Genomic DNA, 22,140 nt, shown 5'->3' on the forward strand with positions numbered 1-22,140 from the left:
ATGTTCAGAAAGTAAACGCTCTGTATGCACTGCGACAATATTTCCAACGGTAGAATATACTTTCACTTGGAACTGAGGTAGCAGGGATGGCGAAGTACTTCTAGCGAGTGTAGTTAAAAGCGGATACGTGAAGCGGCCAATGGACTGCCACCACTCACAAGGATCCTTGCCCCTTTCGAGAAGAAGCTTTTCCGTATAGTCTGTAACTTTTCGCTCAGAGGGAGATGCAAAATGTGCGTTCTCCTTGTTGATCACTAGACCGTCGAAAGCTTTCCATACAGCGGATAGCACCAGTGGACACGAACTCGACGCTGGCACAACAGTGTCCTCACTGGGTTCTACGCCAGCTGCGTGGAGCTCCCTTGTTACAAGGTCTTCAGCCAAATCATCTGACCAAACGCCTGATGAACTGTGTCCTTAAAAGCGCGGATCAAGGATCATGGCCATGTTGGCCACTTCGTCAAATTCGCACTCAGCAAAACGAGTCTTGCTACATTTTGCGAGATTGTTCGCAAACGCTGAGTTGCCTTTGCAACCTTCGAGGCAATACAGCATTCCAAAAATAATTGGAATTTGACATGACAATGAGGGGTACTTTCCAGCACTTAAGATCACAGTTGCGTCAAATAAGGCCTTCAATGCCTCGAAAAACTCCACTGCATCTCTTCACTCTGCAGACTTAAAGGTATCTACGCTCGTGTCCGAAGTGGTGAGCTCAAGTCTGAAGAACTCTTACAATTTAAGGAGCCTTGAGAGCATGAGGTACTGACTGTTCTATCTTGTGTCAACGTCCCGGCCAACATGGAGCACATCTTTGTTCAGCTACGTCTACAGATCGTTCAGTCTTTTCTATGCACTAGGGCTATGCTTGTAGTGCCCTACAATCGCTTTCGCCTTCTTGCAGAGTCTGTTGATTGCCGGAGAACACGAGATTTCATTGCTTATCACCAGGGGCAGAGTGTGCGCGAAGCAGGCTCGCTGGAATGAAGGCAGTCTCCTGGCAGCCGCTCGGATATTCCGGCCGCTGTCCATCCCGATGTACTTCACGCAGTCGAATGGTATCTCCCAGTCGGTGCACAACTGCTCCAATGACGCAGCTATGTTCACAGCCGCGTGACTCTCCGGCATATGTCGCGTGTTCAAAGCGAACTTTTTCATGTCGAACTCGACCGCAGGAAAATGACGCGTGACGCTTACAAAACCCTCGTTGGCACGCGTCGTCCAGATACCGCTGGTAAAAGCGAGAGTGCTTGTTCCGTGTTCAAGTACTTTTCACAGCTCGCGTCGTGCGTTTGCTCTTGTGTCGTTGTACAGGCGCGGGACGAGAATTTTGTTCAAGATGGCTGTCTATGGCACGACTGTACAGTTGCTTCGACCAGTACTTTGAACCGATGTGGCAGGAATGGTGAAGAAATGAATGGCTGCCACATCCTGGTGAAGTGCGTTTTCTTTTTTTCTGAGACAATGACTGCTATCTCTGCTGAAGTATACCATGCAGTGTCGGTTGATTCTTCAACGGAACGTCTGCGGTGGCATCTTCTTTGTATTTTTCCGTCAACAAAGGGTGCTGTTTCATGCGATTTTGAAGAGGAGCGGTTGTTCCCGTTCGCATTTTAAGAACATGTTCACACGACTTGCACCATGCTGTCGACGGCGAGAATTTCGTCTAGTGCCGCCAAAGGAGACTTCTTCCGGCTTTCTTTTCTTGCTTGCTCGGTGGCTCGTCATCTGCAGTTGATGCCGTTCTCGGAGAACACGCTTGATCGAGGGCTGTATCACCACTGAGATAGTTGCTAAGAGCGCAGTGGCGAAGTTAGCGTGTTTTGTGTTTGTCTCACGGAGCAGCAGTGCAGCAGGTAGCAAAGAGCCGTCGATTACATGAGAAAAGCGGGACCGCAAGGCGGGAGTCGTCGATGGCGACGCAATCTTCTCCTCGGACATGTGTTTTTTTTCTTCTTTTTAATTTACAAACATCTGAAAATTGTCCAGGTAAAACTTTTGGGATACATATTTTATTGCATATAGTTACAGAGGCCTAAAGAACATCATATACGACTATGAAAGAGCCATAGAATAGAGCTTGGTAAAAAGAAACTGAAACTGATCGTGTCTCACAGGCGTCATGCTGATAGACTGAAACAGAGCATACAAATAATGAGCCGGTCCTGCGAAGTTCTCAGTGAATAAACATGTTCTTAGGAGAATGCGGAGCAAGCATGTAATTCGTTACTTGCTTAATTATTCAGTCTGTCAGAATATTCGCCGTTTCTACCGTTATTTGGCCCTCTTCGAATATTCGGGAATTTCCGAATGTGCATTTCTCGAATCGAATACGCTTCGAATAAGGAAAATATTCGATTCGTATTCGAAATTTCGAATATTCGCACACCCCTACAAAAAACTTCTCACTCTTGAATTGACCTTAAGAGAAAATTCTTGCCAATCATGACGTTGGGGATATTATTAGCAAAGGCGCATGGCCAATGGCAAGAACACTTACGAACAAAACGCTTTGTGAATACTGACTCATATGGGTAGCTGTGGTACGTTCTAAGATGTATCCTGTACACATCGGAAGCTTTCCCTGCCAATTGCTTAGGGCCCGAAGTTTGCGATCATTCTTGTTCATGCTTTATTAACAGCGCATCTCTGTCCACTATTGTCCTGATTTCACCACTCCCGACTTTCAGATCACTAGGTACATGAATGAAGCCGTCTACACGTGGTCAAGCTCAGACCGTAAGACCTAAAATACATGTACGTCATTACGAAGCAACAACTCTGACTACGTGGAGCCACTTTTCGACACTGTGTACTTGATCTGTTTTTGTTTTGCGAATCACTCTTGGGTTACCCATGAGCTCTCCTCACTTTATATTTGTGCTTTGCAAATTTACCTTCTGATTCTTGAATAGCGAAGCTTTCAACGCTGCATACCCGTGAAGTTGCGGGTCCCTCGTTGTTAGGAGCAAACGTTTCCACAAGCATTCCCGATTGTCTGGCCAGCCTTAACGCTCCAATATGTCGGTCACATTAGTGAAAAGTTGGACAGATTCGTTATTAATCCCACAAAGCACAAACACCGTTTCGCAGGAAAGAAAATTATACCGGGTGTTTCTACGAAGACTTTAAGTAATATTTTAAAATAGCCGTCTTGAAATAAAAGGACGGTTTTTTCGGAGACAGGCTGCCAGTGGTGGGGACCACAGGGTGACGCGTTACGCATATTATTTATTCACAAATTAACAAAAAATCCTTAATTAGGTTTTAAGCTTTTAGCTTATAAGGCTCATTGTAATTGAGAAATTGAAGCGAGTTCTCCGTATACAAACACATCAACTCTTGGATCTGAAAAAAAACAAAACAAGACAAGATACTGTGGCACGACGTATTTCGACTGTCAAATCGCGTGAAACTGAAACTGAGAGGCTGTAGCGAACGCAAAGCCGCGCTCCTCGAGAGAGGCGCGGCTTCTATTACGTTATATTGTGTTCTGTTACGTCATACAGCAGCGGGGCTGCCAGCGCACTGCGACAGCGAGAAGCACGAAGCCGAAGTGCGCTTGCTTCAGGACATCAAAAAGCGCTACTGTAGGTATTTCGCTAACTTTCCTGCACCTAAATGAAAGTTTGCAGGCGACAAGCTGAGCGAAAAAAAATGACGCATTGGACTGCGCGTGGTCAAATGTCTGCATAATCAATCAGGATAATTAATAGTGTTTGTTAATATTTTAACGATGATAAGTGTACGGGCTCCATCTACAACTGCGCGTTTCTACTCTCGCAGTGATGATGGGTGTGGACCTTCCGGACTTCATCCTGAACCGGAACCAGCCGTCCCTGAAGAACCTGCAGGCTCTTCGGCAGCGCCTGTTCGAGAGCGGCCGGAGGCGGTGATTCCCAGGAAGAACCGCGTCCAGGAAGCACCCCCGAAAACTCCTCGGACCGCGCCAGCCGCGCCTCTTTTCTCTCCCGCGAGGTGCGACACCCGAAACATGCAATTTTCACTCCTCTCTATGATACATTCTTCTTTTTTTTTGCTAAATCGGACTAGTGTCTCCTGTACATTGGCTCTGAACCAGATGCTCTAGATGTTCGTTACTGTGTGAGTTTGATACTCGTTACTGTGTACGTTTGTGTTTGTTACTTGCGCATGTTCAGTGTCAGAGTATACTGTCCATGTATGAGTGGCTCATTGGATGCGTCACTATTGTCATTTGCAGTAGCATGCCAGGCGTATGACCATGGTAAACATCTCTAGCGCTTATCACAGAACGTCTCTCTCTCTCTCCCTCAGTTGAATATGTATTAAAAGTTTACGGTGGTGCATGGCCGTTCTTAGTTGGTGGAGCGATTTGTCTGGTTAATTCCGATAACGAACGAGACTCTAGCCTCTTAAATAGGTGCGGGGCTGCCAGCACCTTACAACCTTCTTAGAGGGACAAGCGGCTCCTAGCCGCACGAAACAGAGCAATAACAGGTCTGTGATGCCCTTAGATGTCCGGGGCCGCACGCGCTATGATTGGGATAGGGGCTTGCAATTGTTCCCCTTGAACGAGGAATTCCCAGTAAGCGCGAGTCATAAGCTCGCGTTGATTACGTCCCTGCCCTTTGTACAAACAGCCCTTCGCTCCTATCGATTGGCGCTTGAAGTGCGTGGCATTGTACACTGCCGTGGCTGGACCATGCCGGAGGCTTGTGGCGATACTCTGTAACCTAATGCCTGGGGGCAAGCCGTTGATTATTTCACACACGAATGTAGCCCGACAGTTCCCTTTACACACGGCTTACATCCAAGGAAGTTTACGAGCAATGTTCACCAGGGCAATCCCACGGTGAACACAGAACATACTGAAAAGGCCGGGGGTCTTGGAGGACCCGTGTAGTCCAGCTCCACGGAGGCCTCAACATGGAATGGCGTCCTTGTGAGAGAGTTCAAAACCGTGCTGTTAGGGCCGGAGGTAGGTTGCGCGCCCCTGTCATCCAGCCTACTGGAAGCCACAGTGCGGAAGTCGGTACATCTCGTAAGTCCATAATGGGAAAGTCCGATGACCATTCATGGTTCAGAGGTGCCTGAACGACGCAGATGATTGCGTGTCCATGTAATCCAGCTTGGGTGGAGTCGCAACCTCTGGATCTGAGATCTCCCCACCTCCTAGGGGTGCGTCACGGGCAACGTGCGGATGGAGTCGGATGCCCGCACGGCTAAGCGGAGGAGCCCTTGCCGCAGCCTGGAATCGGAGGGCTGCCGTTGCAGAGAGGGGGAAAATAGCGGAAGCCCTTTTGAACGGCACCCGGCAAAACGCGCGGGTTGTCAACCCCCTCTTGCTATACCGATGCAGGGAATGTGCCCTGGTTAGCAGAACTCACCTCAGCTGCGGTAGGTCTGGTCAGCTTACCAAGGGAAACCCTGGCTGAAGTCGCACGCCTCTTGCCAGCGTGGACCGCTTGTATGCGATCCATGCGGCTGAACCGGTCCCTCATATCTGCAGCTTGAAAATGGTGAACCCTGTGCCGGGTCGGACGTGGGGCTACCGGATTCAGGACAAGGGAAGCCTTTTCTTTGTTGAGGCCTGGACAATTCTGGGCCCAACTGTTGATGTCAAGATAATTCTAGGCACAACTATTATTACAGGTGAACCCTGTAACTACAGATGTCACCGGTAGCCCGGCTATACACCCTCGACCATCTGAGGTGGAAATAAGAAGCATTAGCTGGGAGGTGAAAACGCGGTCCTGAGCACGTCGGACTGTGCCGAACACAGGTCGGACAATGAGGAGCCCCGTCGCAGCTGGGGTTCCTCCATTGACGGCTGGCAGTTATCCCACGATGAAGAGAGGCCCTTCAGACCAGAATTGAAAGCCAAAACCAAGTTCGATATGGACTCGACTTGCATCGCGTCCTAGCCCACTTCCTGCGGTAGGTCGGTCGGCGCAGGGACACAATCCTGCTCAGATTCGTCAGAATCGCAGGAGGATGACCGTCTCCATATTTATAAAAAAATTTCACGCGTGCAAGGTGTGCCATGTGTGTGCTCCCAATGCTGCGTTTCTTCTCGCTTCCGTCTCCCTCACTGCAGGGTAGCAAACTAAGTACAACCTTGTTAAGCTTCTTTGTTCTTCTTTTTCTCGCTCTGTTCGAAAATGCGTTTCCCTGAAATTTTCTTATTCATATCTCCTGATTTGCTCATTGTTTTATTTTCCGTAGCCTATTTATTATTGTCGTGGTAAATCTAGCTCTGTCTTCTTTATTGTTATTTAATTTATTCATTCAATATTATTATTTTGCTTACACATTATGCCAGTCCTATCGCTCAGACTGTGGGTTCGGAGTTTCGCAAGTGTGCTATGCAGGGCCGATGACAATGGGCATCGACCTCGCACTATAAGCCTAAAAGTTCCTTTTTTATTTTCTTGATCTATTCCATAATCCGTATGAAAAGTGCTGCCTGAAGGTTGGGACACGTCAGGCCCACCCTCGAGTGCAACAACTTCTCTATCCTCTTTCGTAAGATTTCGTTAGCAGAAATACATTTAAAGATAACAATAAAACAAAAACAAATAACGATATAATAGGGAAGCGTGAGAGTACAGGTCTAGACAGTTGAGCTTGGAGCTTACGTGGTTTTATTGAACCAGTGTTCAGCTGCCATTCTATGCTATTTCCCTTTGTTTAAGGCATTTGCTTAGCTGCGGTAATGTAAAATATGAAACATTTTGAGTGGGAGCAAGTAAAAAGAAAACATGGAGGCGACTAGAAAACTCCGAACGACTACTTTGGGAAGCATTTTACAAGCCTTAAGGTCTAAGCTTCCGGAGATTCATCGCAGTGCTCGAGACCTAAAGAAATCTAGTTGCATTGGCAAACTTACACGTGTAAGCTATAGCCTCTGTGATGATTTTTCCATTATATACGGTGAAGTATGGGTGTGGACGGAGGTTCAATTTCTGAAACCTGGAGAGATGGTCTATTCAAACTGTAGTTTTTTTTTTGCGTTAAGGTTGAAAAGCGCGTCTTATGAAGGACAATACTGATTATGTTGAAATTCAGAGAACTGAGCTTAACTTTGGTTGGATGTACTGAAATCATTGACGCAAGGTTGAAACATAGCAAAATACGGACGTTCTTTTGTTCCCAAGAGTCCATTATGCGGGGCATATGGGTTTTGCAATCTTCTACCATACGAAGGATCCTTTTAGAAGCGTGTGATTTCTTGTGCTAGGTGTTACTTGGAAATACATTGTGCTATTAGATACATGACTTTCAAGTGACAAAGTGAAATAACGAAATCATGCCCTACGTTTTTTGCTTCAGCTGTCCAACCCTCTTCAGATATTTTTCTCATATTGAGAAGTCTGATGCCTTTCCTTGACGAGAACCTCAACACTGTCCCGATCGAGAGCAAACATCAGCGAAGTTTGTGTATAAATGATTTCGTGCATCGCCTCGACGCATTACCTGAACGTGCATCTGTAGTTCAAAGTGCGTCAATCTAAGTTTTAAGGCCGCACGTATTACAAAGGGCAAAGCGCATGTAGGTCACTACAAGGCAAATTGGCATGGCCTAGAAGGGACAAATCGTCGCGTTCGGCCTCTAATTTCTTCTTAAATCTATTATTCCGTCCAACGTGTATGTACTGCGCTCGCTGCGGGACACTTAAGCACGTGATCTTGCGTTTGTTTCGTTTTCACATCGCAGCACACGTCACTGGTGAGGGACTATCATCTCCATGGCCTGCGGTGTACGACGCTCGACGAATGCTTGTACCCCGTTGGTTGTGTGTCTCGACGGAATCAGGCTCATCGCGCTCTACTTGATTTTCTAGTAATACCTAACTTATGTTCACGTTGATACCTTATTTCTCATTTCAGATGACAAGACCTCACTGAGAATTCTTAAGTAGCGTGAACTGTAATGTGCGTTCTGCTTTATTTTTTGAGATTTGTCATCATGTTATCTTGTTCTTTCTTTCCTCCCCTTCTTCCTATCTTCCGTTTCAATGTTTCTGTCTCTTCCTTTCTGAAGAGTAGGCAGGCATCGTGCCCCTTCCGTTGGCAGTAGTCATATGTTTTCAAAACAATTATTATTATTATTATTATTATTATTATTATTATTATTATTATTATTATTATTATTATTATTATTATTATTATTATTATTATTATTATTATTATTCACGCACTCTGCTACCTACACGTGAAAGTAAAGAAAAAGAAAGGAGACAAGTGACCTTTCAAATTAGGGGTCATAAAAGGCAAGGTATTGACACTCGCGCACGCACAGACGTGCACATTAGGCGCACACAAAGGTGTGCAGGCACACGGATACGGAAATGAGCCAGTCAGATCATAACGCTGCACAGCTAGGCGGAACCGCTTCCAATACGACCTGGTTGGTCTCTGTGCGAAGGAACCAGGAATAAAAGGCAAAAAGGCAAGACGGCGGCGGGCAACGAGCTTTCGATTTGTTTCTGGCGTGAGTGGTGGTCGCGCGCTGCGGCAATTTCCTGTTTGGCCGGCGCCACCGAAGCCGTATTCGCGGAGGTCTCACAATGCGCGCAGCATCATGTCTTTCCCGGGAGCCTCGCTAGCTGTAGGGGCTCGCGCGAGTCCGTCTGTAAACGGCACGCATTGGAGCCAGATCCTCCCGCTATTGGTTACTGTGGCCATCAAGGCTTGCACGTCTGGCAGCGAAAGAGCGCGTTATTGCATCTCTTTCCTTAGATTCGTTTTTTTTTCTCTCTCTATCTCTCTCTCTCGTTAAGTCACTCTCGAGTTTGGGTTGGTGGCATGGAACAGGCATTAAAGAAAAAGCGGGGGAATCGAATTGCCGTGTTTCGTATTTAACGCACGCGCGCTTTTCAGCACGCCGAGTTCTCTTCAGCAGCTCGTAAACCGCACCCGTTACGAAGCGCAACATTGCATTGCAAGGACCCTCGCCCCTTTTTAGCCTCGTTGCAACAAAAGAGCCTCGCAATAGGCAAATGCATGAGTCAAAAAAAGAATGCTAGAAACACTATAGAAAATAAGATCTCCTGAAACACTTCCTCGTACCTTCTCTTCATGTATACTTCAATGAAACTTCAACTTGCAGTATCTATCGTTCCGTGCTGCAGTAATACGTAATTTCTGCGTCTGCCCTTCCTGCATATCTACGTTTAACGGTGATATCAGTCTGCTCGTTTTTTTTATTGCTATAACAATTATATGGACACTACAGACGCATTTGGGGCGTCGCCATCGCCGCCAGCGTCGCCGTGAGGTTCCGTATGAGTGAAAGCATGTGAGGGTGAGCCGGCCAACGCGGTTCAATCTCTTGTGCGCAGGCCAGGAACGCGGCCCGGATGCATGGCCTCTCCCGTCGCGCGAAGCAGGGGTGTCGGGCCAGGGAGGAGGGGCGTTCTTCTCCGGCGGCTGCTAGGGTGCCTCGATGTCCTCCTTGCCTGTCGCTCCATACAGAATAGAGACAACTGCGGCGCCTACTACAGCGTTGGCCACGCGAATCGCGGACGCCGTAGTAGACGCCTACGGCAGACGCCGTAGGGACGCGTTGCCGGAGCTCGTGTGTCTTGAAAGCCATTTGCGACATGGCCAAAGTGCGCCCCCGCGCGGGCCTCATCTTCAAAGCGATCTGCGGTGTTTTGCAGGCTGCGCGTAGTGCCCATAGCTTCCTATGCCCTGCGCTTTTGACGTTTTGTTCGCATTGAAGCGACAAGTGCATGAAGGTCCATGCGATTGCTGCTGCCGCGACTCCTCATTCCAGAATTTTGACAGCGAGTTTCCGCACTCATCGAGCGAGATGGTTCACGTTTACCTGTGCGCGTGTGACACCATGCTGGTTAATTTAGTTAAAACACGTTGGCAGACTAGTTAGTTTGAAACCATGATAGAATGTGTAAGCGCGACTGAACAAGGACGTAGAAAAAAGCAGACACACAAAGACAGCGCCGCTCTGCGTGTTTGTTTCTTTCTACGTCCTTGTTGAGTCACGCTTACATATTCTATAATTGTTAATTTAGTTAATAAGCGAATGCTTACAAGTTTATACGGCCGATAACACTACTCTTCTTACTTCTTACAGCTATCTACTAATTTGCTATCGCAATCGGTGCTTCGTCTTTCGAGCGGAACTGCGAATTTTTTTCTTTTTTTCGCAAATGTGTTTTAGTACATGTTCTTTGCTTCTCGTTGGTTCTTTGGTGGCTCTTTTTGTTCATCTGCTGTTTACGCTCTCAAATGTTGGCGTCAAAGCACGGGCAAATCACAAACCTAAATATGATGACGCTCAAGGTGCATTTCAAGTTACACTCTGAATGGTGGCCTACGCAAAGAGCTTGGGGCAGTCGGATGCGCAAATTGGGAGAGCCTGGGAGAAGGCCTGTTGTCTCGCAGTCCTCATACAACTGACTGCCTTCGGGGCATAAAAAGGTGTATCCGCGCCGCGAAAAGGGTAAAGCAAGGTCACACTCGAATTATGGCAACATGAAATAAAAAAAAGGGCAAACGTACAAAAACAAGATGACAGGATAAGAAAATCCTGCAGCTCCGTAGCATCTGCGCATACTGTACTTAAACGTCGGGGGATTACATTCCCTTTATCTCCTAATTTATTCGCACTTCGTTGCTCGAACATGTGTCCATGTGCGTGAGTATTTTGCGTTTTCTCGCGTGCCGACTAGAGAAACCTATGCAGACCTCGCGGACATTCCTGGGAAGCAATGATCGCGTGTGCCGACATAACGTCATTCCAATAGCAACAGTTCTACACAGGTATGGAGGAGGACAGCAACGCGTATAAGAATGTAGCATTTCCGACGTTGATAACATCAACAACCTTACAGTGCACATGTTGCAACACGCATTATCTATGTAGAGATGCACACTTACGTCTTAAAGTCTACAGGATATGCATTCTCTCACAGTCAGTATCACTGAAGAATCGTTAATCCATTCTGTTTGTGCTGTGTAGGCACTGCCCTTTGCACATAGCAGGTTGAGAGACCACCATAAAGCTCACAATGAGGCTTTATTCACTGACCTTTCCGCGCAGTCGAAGCACAATTGAACCTATCTCAATAGTAAACGGTAAATAAGTTACACAACGTAATCTAAATAAATTAACGACCATCGCTGCATTGTGCAGTCGTTGCTCAGTGGCTGCGTGCCTGGCGCCGCTCCAGAAAGCGTGATGCGAGGCCAAATAGAGCGTTGGAAAGTGTCTCATAAATCGGAGGTCTTGTTTCCATAGGAATAAGGGGTAACTGCCTAAACAAAAAAAAACACATCATTTTTTTCTTTTTTTCAGGAAAGGCAATGTATCTGAATTACTCCTGCTGCAGTACGCTGTATGCCATACTGAAAGAAATTGTTCGGATTCATTGTTCAAAGGCTAGGAGTTAAAACAGTGCAGCTTGATAAATTAAAATGCTTTTACGACCAAGTGCTCGGGACGTCAAAAATTCTTCCGTATGCAGGTCAAGTTGCGCAGCATACCGCTCAAAATTGAGCAGACTTAGCACGCTCAACGAAAGAAACGATTTAATTAACTTGAATCATAGAGAAACTGAGTGAAATTAGACACTGTTCGTTTGCTGACTTTGTGTCAGAATGTTCGACTGCAGCCAACCTACTGTACCGATGTTCACAGCATTATCTGCGACAAAACGCCGAAGCTATACACAAAGTAAAGCTGCAGATTGCCGAATGCCGCTGTCGCCTCCCTTGCCGTCACAAAATTTCTGGTTCGTTTACAGGACCTTTATCCCTGTTTCCTCCGTTGACATTGGCGTCCTTTCCGCCTTAGATAGTTTACATCCTCACATCGTCATCAACTGAGACCTCTTCGTCGGCCGTTGTACCCGCGAATGAGTTACAACAAACGGTGATACGAGTCGAGCAGCAGCGGAGCGAGGATATTTCGATTATCCGCACGCTCGTCGAGTGCGACGTTAGTGCTGCCGTCAGCGCTAGCGCAGAGTGCACCTTGGTGACGTCTGCGGGGGACAGTGGTGGCATCACAACGCGTTCGTCGTAAAGCATGAAATCAGCCAGTGGGGGCGCCTGAATTCCTTCGTTGTACAGTCAAGTACGCTGTACGGTCTCCGTTAAAATGGCGTTCGCAACACATATAAAATATGGGAATTCGGCCGCCGCATAATCAACCCTTCGTTATACAGATGTTTTTGCTGTAGAGGCGTTCGCTGTAGAGGCATTCTACTGTATCGGTAACTAAATAAACGTGAGTGACTCGGCGTTCGTTGAAATTTGCACCCGTTCTACGCATGCTACGTCTGGTCGTGCAATGCATTCTACTTCGGGTTTCTACCGAATGAGAGTAGTTCATGTCCAAAACATTGCTCTCGTGACGTGTTTCCGGTTCGGGTACTGTCTTTCGGATCATGTGGCCCACAATATCACTGCCCTTGGGATCGGTGTTTGCTACTTCGAAAGAGCCGTCGCTGGGGAATGCGATTTAGACACGACCTATACGGCGCTGTCGTTCTATCCCTTATTTAATACGGACTCAAGGGCATTGATTTTCGACTTGAGAAATGCGGCGGTAGCAAGTTCGCCCATTTTGATGTATGTGTACATTTAGCACCGCGGCGTCCTGAAATTCCCAACAAAGCTTCGGATTCTAAAACATAGGAACATTGCAGTGCTTTCGTACTGCGAGAACTGCTGTTTTCGGAAAAAAAAAACGGTATAGATAGGGGCGTTTATTGCATGCTACTTCAACTTAAACCCGTTTAATATTGAACCAGCGGCTTTAGAGTTCTATTCTGCATGAACAAAAATCGCTGAATCACTGAATTTTTGGTGTGTGATATTTCTAGCACTGCCAGAACATCAATTCACTTGCCACCGTGGTTCACTAAAGCATTCTTTTCCTAATCACGAGATCACTTCGGCGAAATTGTGGCGAGGATAGAATACGGACACTGGGCACAAGATGCTTAGGGAGGCCAAACTAAAGTCAAATGTCCAGTAGGGCTTGACCCGTTGGAGAATGAATAAGTGCACGAATTCATTGCTGCAGCATCTGCATCAAACGGGGCTGTACTCATTTATTTGACGCCTCTTGGTGCATTTCTTTTTCATGTATGCCTTGCGGTAAGTACAACTAAATAAGAAAGAAGAAGAATGCGTGAACGAATGTTTAGGCAGATGTGCTTAGATGCGAGATATGCCTGTTGTTTAGGAGCACCGGGAGTCCGAAAGTCAAGTTCATGGCTCTGTCCCGTCTTATTTGTAATATGGTACCTGGTGACTACATGGATGATGATGAAGAAAAAAACATATCCTATCAGTGATGCAATTTCATTTAAGCACAGGCACACAAAAATCATGCAAACAATTGCGGCAATGGGTGCTTTACTTAGTATAATAGCACCAGAGAACTCGAAACTTTCAGGAGCCCGATTCTTGGCCTCATGTGAGATTACCATAACAGACTATTCATCCCATTTCGCGGAATTCATTCCCTGTGACCATGTTAACTTTACCTTACGAGGCTGTCATCTAGAAAAATGTGTTTAAAGAAAGTCCGCTGTGTCAAGGAAGTCGTGAACACATATTTAACAGCCTGATAGAGAAGCTGTTAAATATGTCGTTCTTACATTTTCTAATAAAAAAAAAAACGTTGAAAGTAGCGCGCTCCGTGTAATTGTGACATTATACTGCCTAAGCACATTTCACCGACCTCGCGCGGCCCCCTGTACTAGGAACGTCATGTACAAATGATTTAGCGTGTATTTCATCATTGTGAAGAAAACTACAATGGCGTCTTTAACATAAATTCGGCAAGCCAAAATTACAGCTAGTATTTGCGTCATGGTGTATGCAGAAGCCCCTTCGCGCTTTGCTCATTGCTGATCTTTTAATGTCTTTGTCGTTGCCGCATAAGTTCCCTTCTCCACGGCCGTCTTATCCGAGATGACATGCGCATCCATGCAAGGAATGAAGACAAAGCCGGCCCAGACATAAGGCAAGAATACAAACAAAATTGCTGCTTCAGCTTGTCGTCTTGTGCGACGGCAGAGCATGGAGCTGGTCTTGTCAAGCTTGCCGAGAAATGAGACGTACTATAGCCTGCGGCAATGACGAGACGCAGTTTGCCCCGACGGTGGGGCACTTATGTGTGGTACCTAATTTTTTTGTCGCTAAAGAAAACAAAATGTATGACAGGTCGCCAGAAATGTGTCTCAAACCCGTAGAAATATGTCCACCGATACAAGAGAAAAAATGGTTGTATGCTTCTTTCGCTGGGTAGCTGATGCCGATTTAACCTGCCTAAACATTGTGAACTCACCGCTAATATTCGAAATGTCGGTTTCGCCGAAGCCCACGCTTCGTTGCGCTGATTATATGGTTGTGCTGATTAGCCCAACAACGTTGTTCGTTCACGTCATGAAAAGAGGAGGCACTTCTTTTGTGCACACCAAAAAGGGACGACACCGCAGCCGCGTTTTAATAACATCAGGTATTGCATTTCTTTAGATATGCTATCAAAAGGAAGATGGCGCTGTTGTGTGGAATGTTAGTGGTAGAGTGGCTTTCGCTTAATTACTGACGTTTGCATGGGCGCTATAACGAAAAACTATTCCAAACTTTTCTATTCCATTTCTGCATCAGCCCTCCGCTATTGGTCAAGAACTTTTTTAGACCACCCCCACTTCACCTGTCTGTCACGCGACGTCACGAAAACCGCGATAGCTCCCGATCTCATATGACGTGTGCACACTGATTATGCATGATTTAACCAAATAAAAGAAAAATAGTTATTTCTGATTCGACGCCTTTTCGCCGTTAGCCCTCTGCAATTGGTCAGAAGTTTTTGGGCTGGACCCACTTCACCTGCCTTTTGCCCGACGTCACAAAACCGCAAAAGCCCACCACGTCAAAGTGACGTGTACGCGTGAAAGATGCATTAATATGCCGAACAAAACTGAATTTTCTTCTGAATAGCCGCAGGCTGCCCCATTCCGAAAGGAATAAAGGATGGCTGCCCGCGATGCCAGAGAGCATTCAGAGAGCATGGCTTTATTTGCGTACAATAAAACGTTTTGCGTGGCCCTGTAACGTTTTCGAGCACTTTCGGCACGTTTACGACCTCGCTCTGCCAACTCTTCTTTGACGAGGATCCGTCTTAGCTGCAATGTTAACCTTCCGTTGCATGCCGCCGCGATTTTCGATGAGCTACCGCAAGCTAGTAAGGGAAAGTGGACCAATCGCAGACGCCGGTACCACCCTCTTCATCCGGTTATCGATTTTCAGTGCACTGGCCTGGCCCCATCGAATCCCTCTCCATTTGAGCGTGCTCTTCGGCTCTTGTCAGCCAATTAGATAAGACAAGCCGCTCAGTGTAGGCAATGTTATTCGTTCTTAAAGCATACAAAAGTGACCTCCTATAAACGAGGAGAGCATTTGATTGGTCTTTTCACACAACCCTGCGGGTAACCGCCCGGTGCTTCCGTCGGCGGTTACGCAAATTTGACGTCAGGAAATTGGAATAAAAACATATTGGAATAGTTTTACGTTATACGGCCCCTGGTCACTGAGTGTTCTTGTACTTTTTATTATGCCTTTCTTTACCCATGCAATGGTTCGCACTAATACGTGCTCTTAGGCAGCCTGGTGTATTTTTCAGTGCTTTGCTTTACTTTATTTTTTTTGTACCTGCGATAAGGTGTACTAAGTGCCATTAAACGCGCCAACATCCCCTTTATATTCACATCAACAACAACAAAAAAAGACCGCATAAACGCTCGCACCTATATAAGCCCCCCGTAAGCTTTCTCTTCCACGGCACGCTCATCAGCTTTCTTAGAATCAATTCTAGTCTTAATACTGATTAGTTAGCGGTTTGGGAACTTGGTAACACATGAAATTTCTGTAGCAAACAGAACTCGGCGTTACAGAAGTTACAACTTAAGAGATGAACTTGCAATCATAGTGATGTATCGTCGATTTTTATTTTTTGACTTTTTTCAGACATGGCCCATTCCTTCGAAAACCACTTCATTTGACAAAAAGCTATCAACGTGGATCAGCGATGAAATCTTCTTGATCAAGATTCTTCATTCAGAGGGTGCGACCCTGAAGAAGGGAAATCTTTGAACATCCAAGAAGAGCTACCTACTTCTTGGATTCTATTTAAAACACAAATACGTAGCGTAGGCACGACAATCGATGCGAGACGAAAGGGCACACAGCCGTGGTCGCTAATAAAGATCGACGACGTATGTGATAAAAGGAAACATACGAAGAGTACCTTTAGGACAAGAGTAAGCCAGTTCTGTTGCTGAATATAGTTGTTAAATTATGGTTCGGTTGAAAAAAAAACAATAGTGTGTTGTGTACTGCAAACTGAGTATGAAAGTCTGTTTTGTGCGGCTCTTGTAACTATGTGCTTTGTGTTGCCAAAAAAAAAATGTTGCGGTGTTGTGTCACGTCAAGCGGAGTCACCGTTGTGTGCAGTGCTGAGTAAGTCATTGTTTCGTTCTTGTTTCCATTGCATTGTGAATAAAGCACCAATTAAACTAGTGTTTCGAAACTGATCCGGTCTCTATGCTCTGTGTCTTAAGATCAATGCGCGTTTTTCCCTGGCGACGTTTCTGGCGATTGTGAGCCCTTGTCATCATCCAAGAATACAATAAAACAGTTGTGCTCTCGAGTGCTAAAGCTCAGTTTAACGTTTCCTCTGAACGCCATAGCATGACAAAGCAAGATTTTCTTCTAGTTCAAGAAAAAACAACCGGGCGCACTATCAGTCGTTCATGTCTAAGAAGGGCGTAAGATCGGAGTGCAACAAATAATTTGTCCATACGCACGATCTATGTTGCATCGAAAGGTCAACCGCGTGACAGCATGGGCAAGCTCCATCGTCCAACGTTGTTCAACTATAGTTGAACCATAATTTGTTCCATAATACAGGGTTGTTCAACTAGAAATTATAACGTTTATTATAAGTTGATGGCACGTTATTGAGAAAATTTTATCGTGAATGCACATGGCATAGTTAAAATGCCTGATTTCACATCGTAGAGATTTACACTGTAACTATAGTAAGTTAATTACAAATATTTTAATGAAAAGGACAGGTACCAGGCTGTGAGAGACGTTGAAACAGATAATGTTAGTGATATGTATAGTAACAATAGGTTGAGCAAAGTTTGGCAACGGTAATATAGCAGTGAGCACCAGGCGTTCTGACTTTCGTGGGTCTAGAGTCAAGCTATCATCAATAAGGCCTAGAAATTTAGAACTAAACAGCGTCCGTGTTAAATAATGCTTGCAGATACGTCTTTTTTATTTATTTTTCTGGTCTACGTCTTTTTCATGGCTTCTTTGGAAAGTAAATGGTCAGGTAAATGGAAAGTAAATAAGGGTCACGTAAGTGACGATGGCATTCGCAAATGCCCGCTGCGACCATGATGGCGTTGTGACGTCAGGCATGACAATAGAGTGAGTGAGTGAGTGAGTGAGTGAGTGAGTGAGTGAGTGAGTGAGTGAGTGAGTGAGTGAGTGAGTGAGTGAGTGAGTGAGTGAGTGAGTGAGTGAGTGAGTGAGTGAGTGAGTGAGTGAGTGAGTGAGTGAGTGAGTGAGTGAGTGAGTGAATAAACTATTTCGGAGACCAAGCTGTTGAGGCCCGAAAGTGAGCGGCCACTCTATTGCAGGTAGCCGTGGTCCTGTGTTGATAGCCTGGGCCTGTTCACCAGCGGAAGCTGGTCCTCAGGTTTTGGGCTTGCCACCTGTGCTTCCCACTGGTGTTCTGTTGCTGCTTTGGTAGGCGTTGTCCGTGGGTTATTTTTGCATCCCCAGACCATGTGTTAAAGGGTATTTGGTGTATTGCAAAACTGAAAGTCTCTTTTAAATGTTGAGGGGTACATTGCGTGTAGTGGAGTGCCGCGGAGGTACTTGCCCATCTGAAGTCGACGTAGTATGAAGGCTCCTTCCCTGTTAAGCTTGATGTGTGGTGGCGGGTGCCTCGGCTCCCGGTCTTGTGGCCATGGACGCGGAGCCTTCCAGAGGCCCTCCTGGCCAGAGGTCATCAAGGCCGTCCTTCACGAGGAAGAGAGGAAGCGTGCTCAGTGACACCGAGGACACTGAGCTCTACTCCGTGTCGGATGAAGACTCGTCGGATGATAGCTTCATCACTGTACACAGAAAGAGGACCAAAAGGACGACTGTCAACGCGAATACATCAACGCAAGCGAGCACGGCTACTCTGAAGTCGACCTGAACGCTGGCCTTACGCCATCGTGTTTGTACCCGATGAACCCTCAAGCAACCTCCGACTGCTAAACAGGCAAGAACTATCTGTTTTCTTGGAAGGGATTGTGCCGAATGAAATTAAGAACATTCAGATAAATACATGCAAAAATGTCCTCGCAATCGATGTTTCCAATGGGAGTGCGCTCGAGAAACTGAAGCAAATCTCGGAGCTAGGGCACATCAAAGTATGTTCCTATATCCCGATGGATGATGCATCCACAGCAGGGAAAACAGGGGGAATGCGGGAGATGGAAATTCAAGACGATGAGCAAAACGTGAACAAGGTGAAAGCAGGAGCCACCGTTTCGACAAGTGGATTTGTCTTCTTGAAGGCCACGTATGCTTTCCTCACCACAATATATATAGGTAAGGTTCTACTAAAGGGGAGAGGGTGTAAGGCGGGTGGGTGCGGCAATGATTGAAGTGTGTTAGCGTGTCGAATTAAGAGTGAAGGTATGCTGTGGACAAGTCTTCTAGTCGCGATTCCCAAAGCATACTTGCCTATCCTCGTCAAACCAGCAAGCATGTGAGCCGCCTTGGAACTTCGCACTGCGTCAAACCGATTTTCAATGTAGATTGCTTACCATCTCACGTCAAAGTCGGTCACTTCCGACACCCTGTTCGCCCCTTCGTACAAAAGCCCCTTCAATGTCATCGGTGCTTTAGGCTTGGACATGTCAAGGGGGTCTTTCCAAACTGGTTACTGTGTCCTTGGTGGGCTGAACCTCACGCGGAGGACACGTGCCTGGATACTGTCCTTAAGTGCGGCAATTGTAATGGTTGCCATGCTGCCTCGTCTAGGGAGTGCCCTTGCATCAAGAAAGAGGTCGTGGGTCTCAAGCAATTGGTTCGGGACAATTCGACACACGGGGAAGCTGCTGAAACGATCGCGTGTCGGCGTCAGCGTAACCGAACCTCCTAAAAAAGGCAGAGACACGAAAGGAGACGGGCCCTTCTATTGTAGCACCGACATCGTAGCACCGGCCAAAAAGAGGCGGAACAGCACAAGAAAGTCAGCTGAAAAGAATCTTTCTCAGGAAGAATGGCCTGCGCTTCCGAGCCAGCAACTTCCCACAGAACCACAAATTGTCAAGCCCGCTCGGGAGCCTACTCCTTTTGCCGATGACACGCCCAAAGCAGATCGTCAAGTCATTTGAATGCGGCGTCGCATAGATGCCATTCGAGTGATTCTGTCGAACCTTGAAACCACGTCTGCTCTAAGTGCACTCAAAGTACTGGACGCCTTAAACCCAGTGCTTGAGTCTCTCTAATAGAGACATGGTCAACCATCACCCATCCTTTCGAGAAGTCAAGGCAGCGTCAATCATCCAGTGGAACGCAAGAGGTCTAAAGTCACGCCTTGCAGACTTTCGTCTGTATATATATATATATATATATATATATATATATATATATATATATATATATAAACAACTGAGGCATGTAGAAAATCGGAACATGCAGAGAGAACCGAGCTATGTTCGCCAGCCCATTCCGCCTCATGATAACAATCAATATGTTTGCCTAACAATTAAAAAGGGCAAACCCGTGTTTACACTTGCAGGCGCATATATATCGCCTTCAAGTAATTTTGGTCCCAAACGATTAACGAACGTCTTGTCGGTGTGTCCTGCTCAATATGTCATCATAGGAGATTTTAATGCGCACCATATGGCATGGGGAAGCACAACGACAAATGCAAGAGGGCAATGACTTGCAAGCTTCGCCTGCAACCATGGCCTTTCACTCCTGAATGACGGCAGACGAAAGTTTATACGAGGCGTGAATTATGACGGCTGTCTTGGCCTAGCTTTCATCTCCACCTCTTTCACAAGATGTGTTAAATGGTTTTCGGGTATCGAGACACACGGGAGTGATCACATTCCCATGTACCTTGTCATGAAAGAGATGTCCAGGTCCTTCCCACGGAACACCATTTCGAATAATTGACTGGTCTAGTTTTATTTCCACCACGGAAGATGCTTGTCGGGAGGGTTTGTCCTCTGGATTAGAGGAAACAATCAAGTTTCACAATCAAGACGCCACGCGCACAGTCATGGTTTCGTCAAAGCACAAGGAATTAGATATGAAGTTGGAGCGACTTCGTGCGCTCCGTCGTCGTGCGGAGCGGCGTTACCGGCGTACAAAATCCATCGAAGACCTTAGGACAGCGAGACGACTACAAAAGAAAATTCAACGTTGCATGGATAGATTGGCATCTCGACGTTGGACAATGTTTAGCCAATCACTAGACCCCTGAAAGCCACTTTCCCACATCTGGAGAACCATACGTAGTCTGCGTTCCCTCCCTGAACAACGCTTGCCATTCAAAGCGCTGGCGCTCTTCCAGAGGTGACTGGATGCTGATATTGCAAAAGACTTTTGTGCAAGGTCGCTGGCCAAGCAACGGGTCCAGGCTTCCCAGCCCACAGTCACATCCCTGTTTCACGTGACTGCCACATTGATCTTGCTTTCATGATGGAGGAACTAGAAGCGGCTCTTGCTCTATGCAGGCGTTCTTCATCCCCGAGACCAGATGGCATATCCTACCGCGCCTTGAACAACTTGAGTGATGGTGCACGGAGGGAACTGTTATATCTATACAACGGATCTTGGCAAGATGGCATGGTACTCGAAGAATGGAAGACAAGCCGCTTGGTCCCTCTCCTGAAGCAAGGCAAGTCCCCAATTTAACTCACCTCATACCGCCCAATAGCGCTGGCCAGCTGTGTGGGAAAGATAATGGATAAGATGGGATCCTTACCCGCTTGGAGTGGTACCTGGAACGCTGCAACCTGTTACCAAATTGCTTGGCTGGTTTTCGTCGAGATCGCTCATCACTATACAGCGTTGTTGATCTCGCTACGTATGTCCAGCATCAAAATTCACGAAAAAAATTATCTGCAGCTTTGTTCTTATATGTCAAGGGGCATACGATAACGTATGTTACGAGGCTATCCTCGATGCTCTTGAGATGGTTGACCTAGGTGGTCGAGTTTTCCAATAGATTTCTCATTAACTTTTTATAAGATTTTACTTTGTGTGTATCGGCGATGGTAAAACCACACGACACTACAGATACCGACGTGTTCCTCAAGGCGGTGTACAAGGCCCTACCTTATTTAACCTCACACTCATTGGTCTTGTTGATCATCTACCAGCAGCTATCAAGATCTCAATGCACGCTGACAACATATCTATGGACTTCAGGTGTGACACGTCCTCAGATACGTGCAAGACTTCAAAGGCTGCTACTCTGTCAGCTATATACCTCCGCAACCAAGGTCTTGAAATCTCGTCAGGCAAATGTGCACTGATGGCATTCACTCGCAAACCAATGACACCTTACGTCATCTCAATAAATGACAGTATGCGGCGACAGTGACCGGCGACAGTGACCGACAGTAAATAAATGACAGTATGCGGCGACAGTGACCGACTGTGATTGTATGTCTGTGCTTCTTTCTTTATTTATCTCTACTTTGTTATCACTTTACCTCCCCCTCCCCTCTTTCCCCAGCATAGGGTAGCAATCCTGATCTTCCCCTCTGGTTTTTTTTATTGATATGATATAAGGAGATGTTGGCGCACAATGTAGGCGCCGGCTACACCATATCTCTTGAATGGTTCCGTCATACAGCATACTGGGTTCAAGATTACATATCAAGTACTCTTTTCACACAAGCACCAGGGCTTACCACGCAACGTTTCCACAGGAAGACTATGACGTAAGGAACACATGGTTCATACAATATACAAGGTAACTGTATCCACACTTATGTAGAAAAAGTCTCAAAAGTACAAACGATACTGTCCCCTAATAACACATTGTCTAGTCAGCGGGTGGGACATACATCGTGTAAA

At 46.4% G+C, this 22,140-nt stretch overlaps 1 protein-coding gene across 2 annotated transcripts in view; it reads left to right on the plus strand.

Annotated features, from left to right (window-relative positions):
- LOC142577856 (uncharacterized) overlaps positions 1-16,559 on the plus strand; it is a 148,760-nt gene extending 132,201 nt beyond the window's left edge. For both annotated transcript variants that reach the window (XM_075687290.1, XM_075687291.1), the window contains exons 3-4: positions 3,787-3,978; positions 15,994-16,559. In XM_075687290.1, coding sequence (XP_075543405.1) covers positions 3,787-3,896 — 110 coding nt within the window. In that variant the 3' untranslated portion in view covers positions 3,897-3,978; positions 15,994-16,559. The remainder of the gene's footprint in view (positions 1-3,786; positions 3,979-15,993) is intronic.
- Positions 16,560-22,140: the final 5,581 nt, after the last annotated feature.

This window comes from Dermacentor variabilis, chromosome 4 (assembly GCF_050947875.1).
Source record: "Dermacentor variabilis isolate Ectoservices chromosome 4, ASM5094787v1, whole genome shotgun sequence".
In the NCBI taxonomy this organism is placed as follows: domain Eukaryota; kingdom Metazoa; phylum Arthropoda; class Arachnida; order Ixodida; family Ixodidae; genus Dermacentor; species Dermacentor variabilis.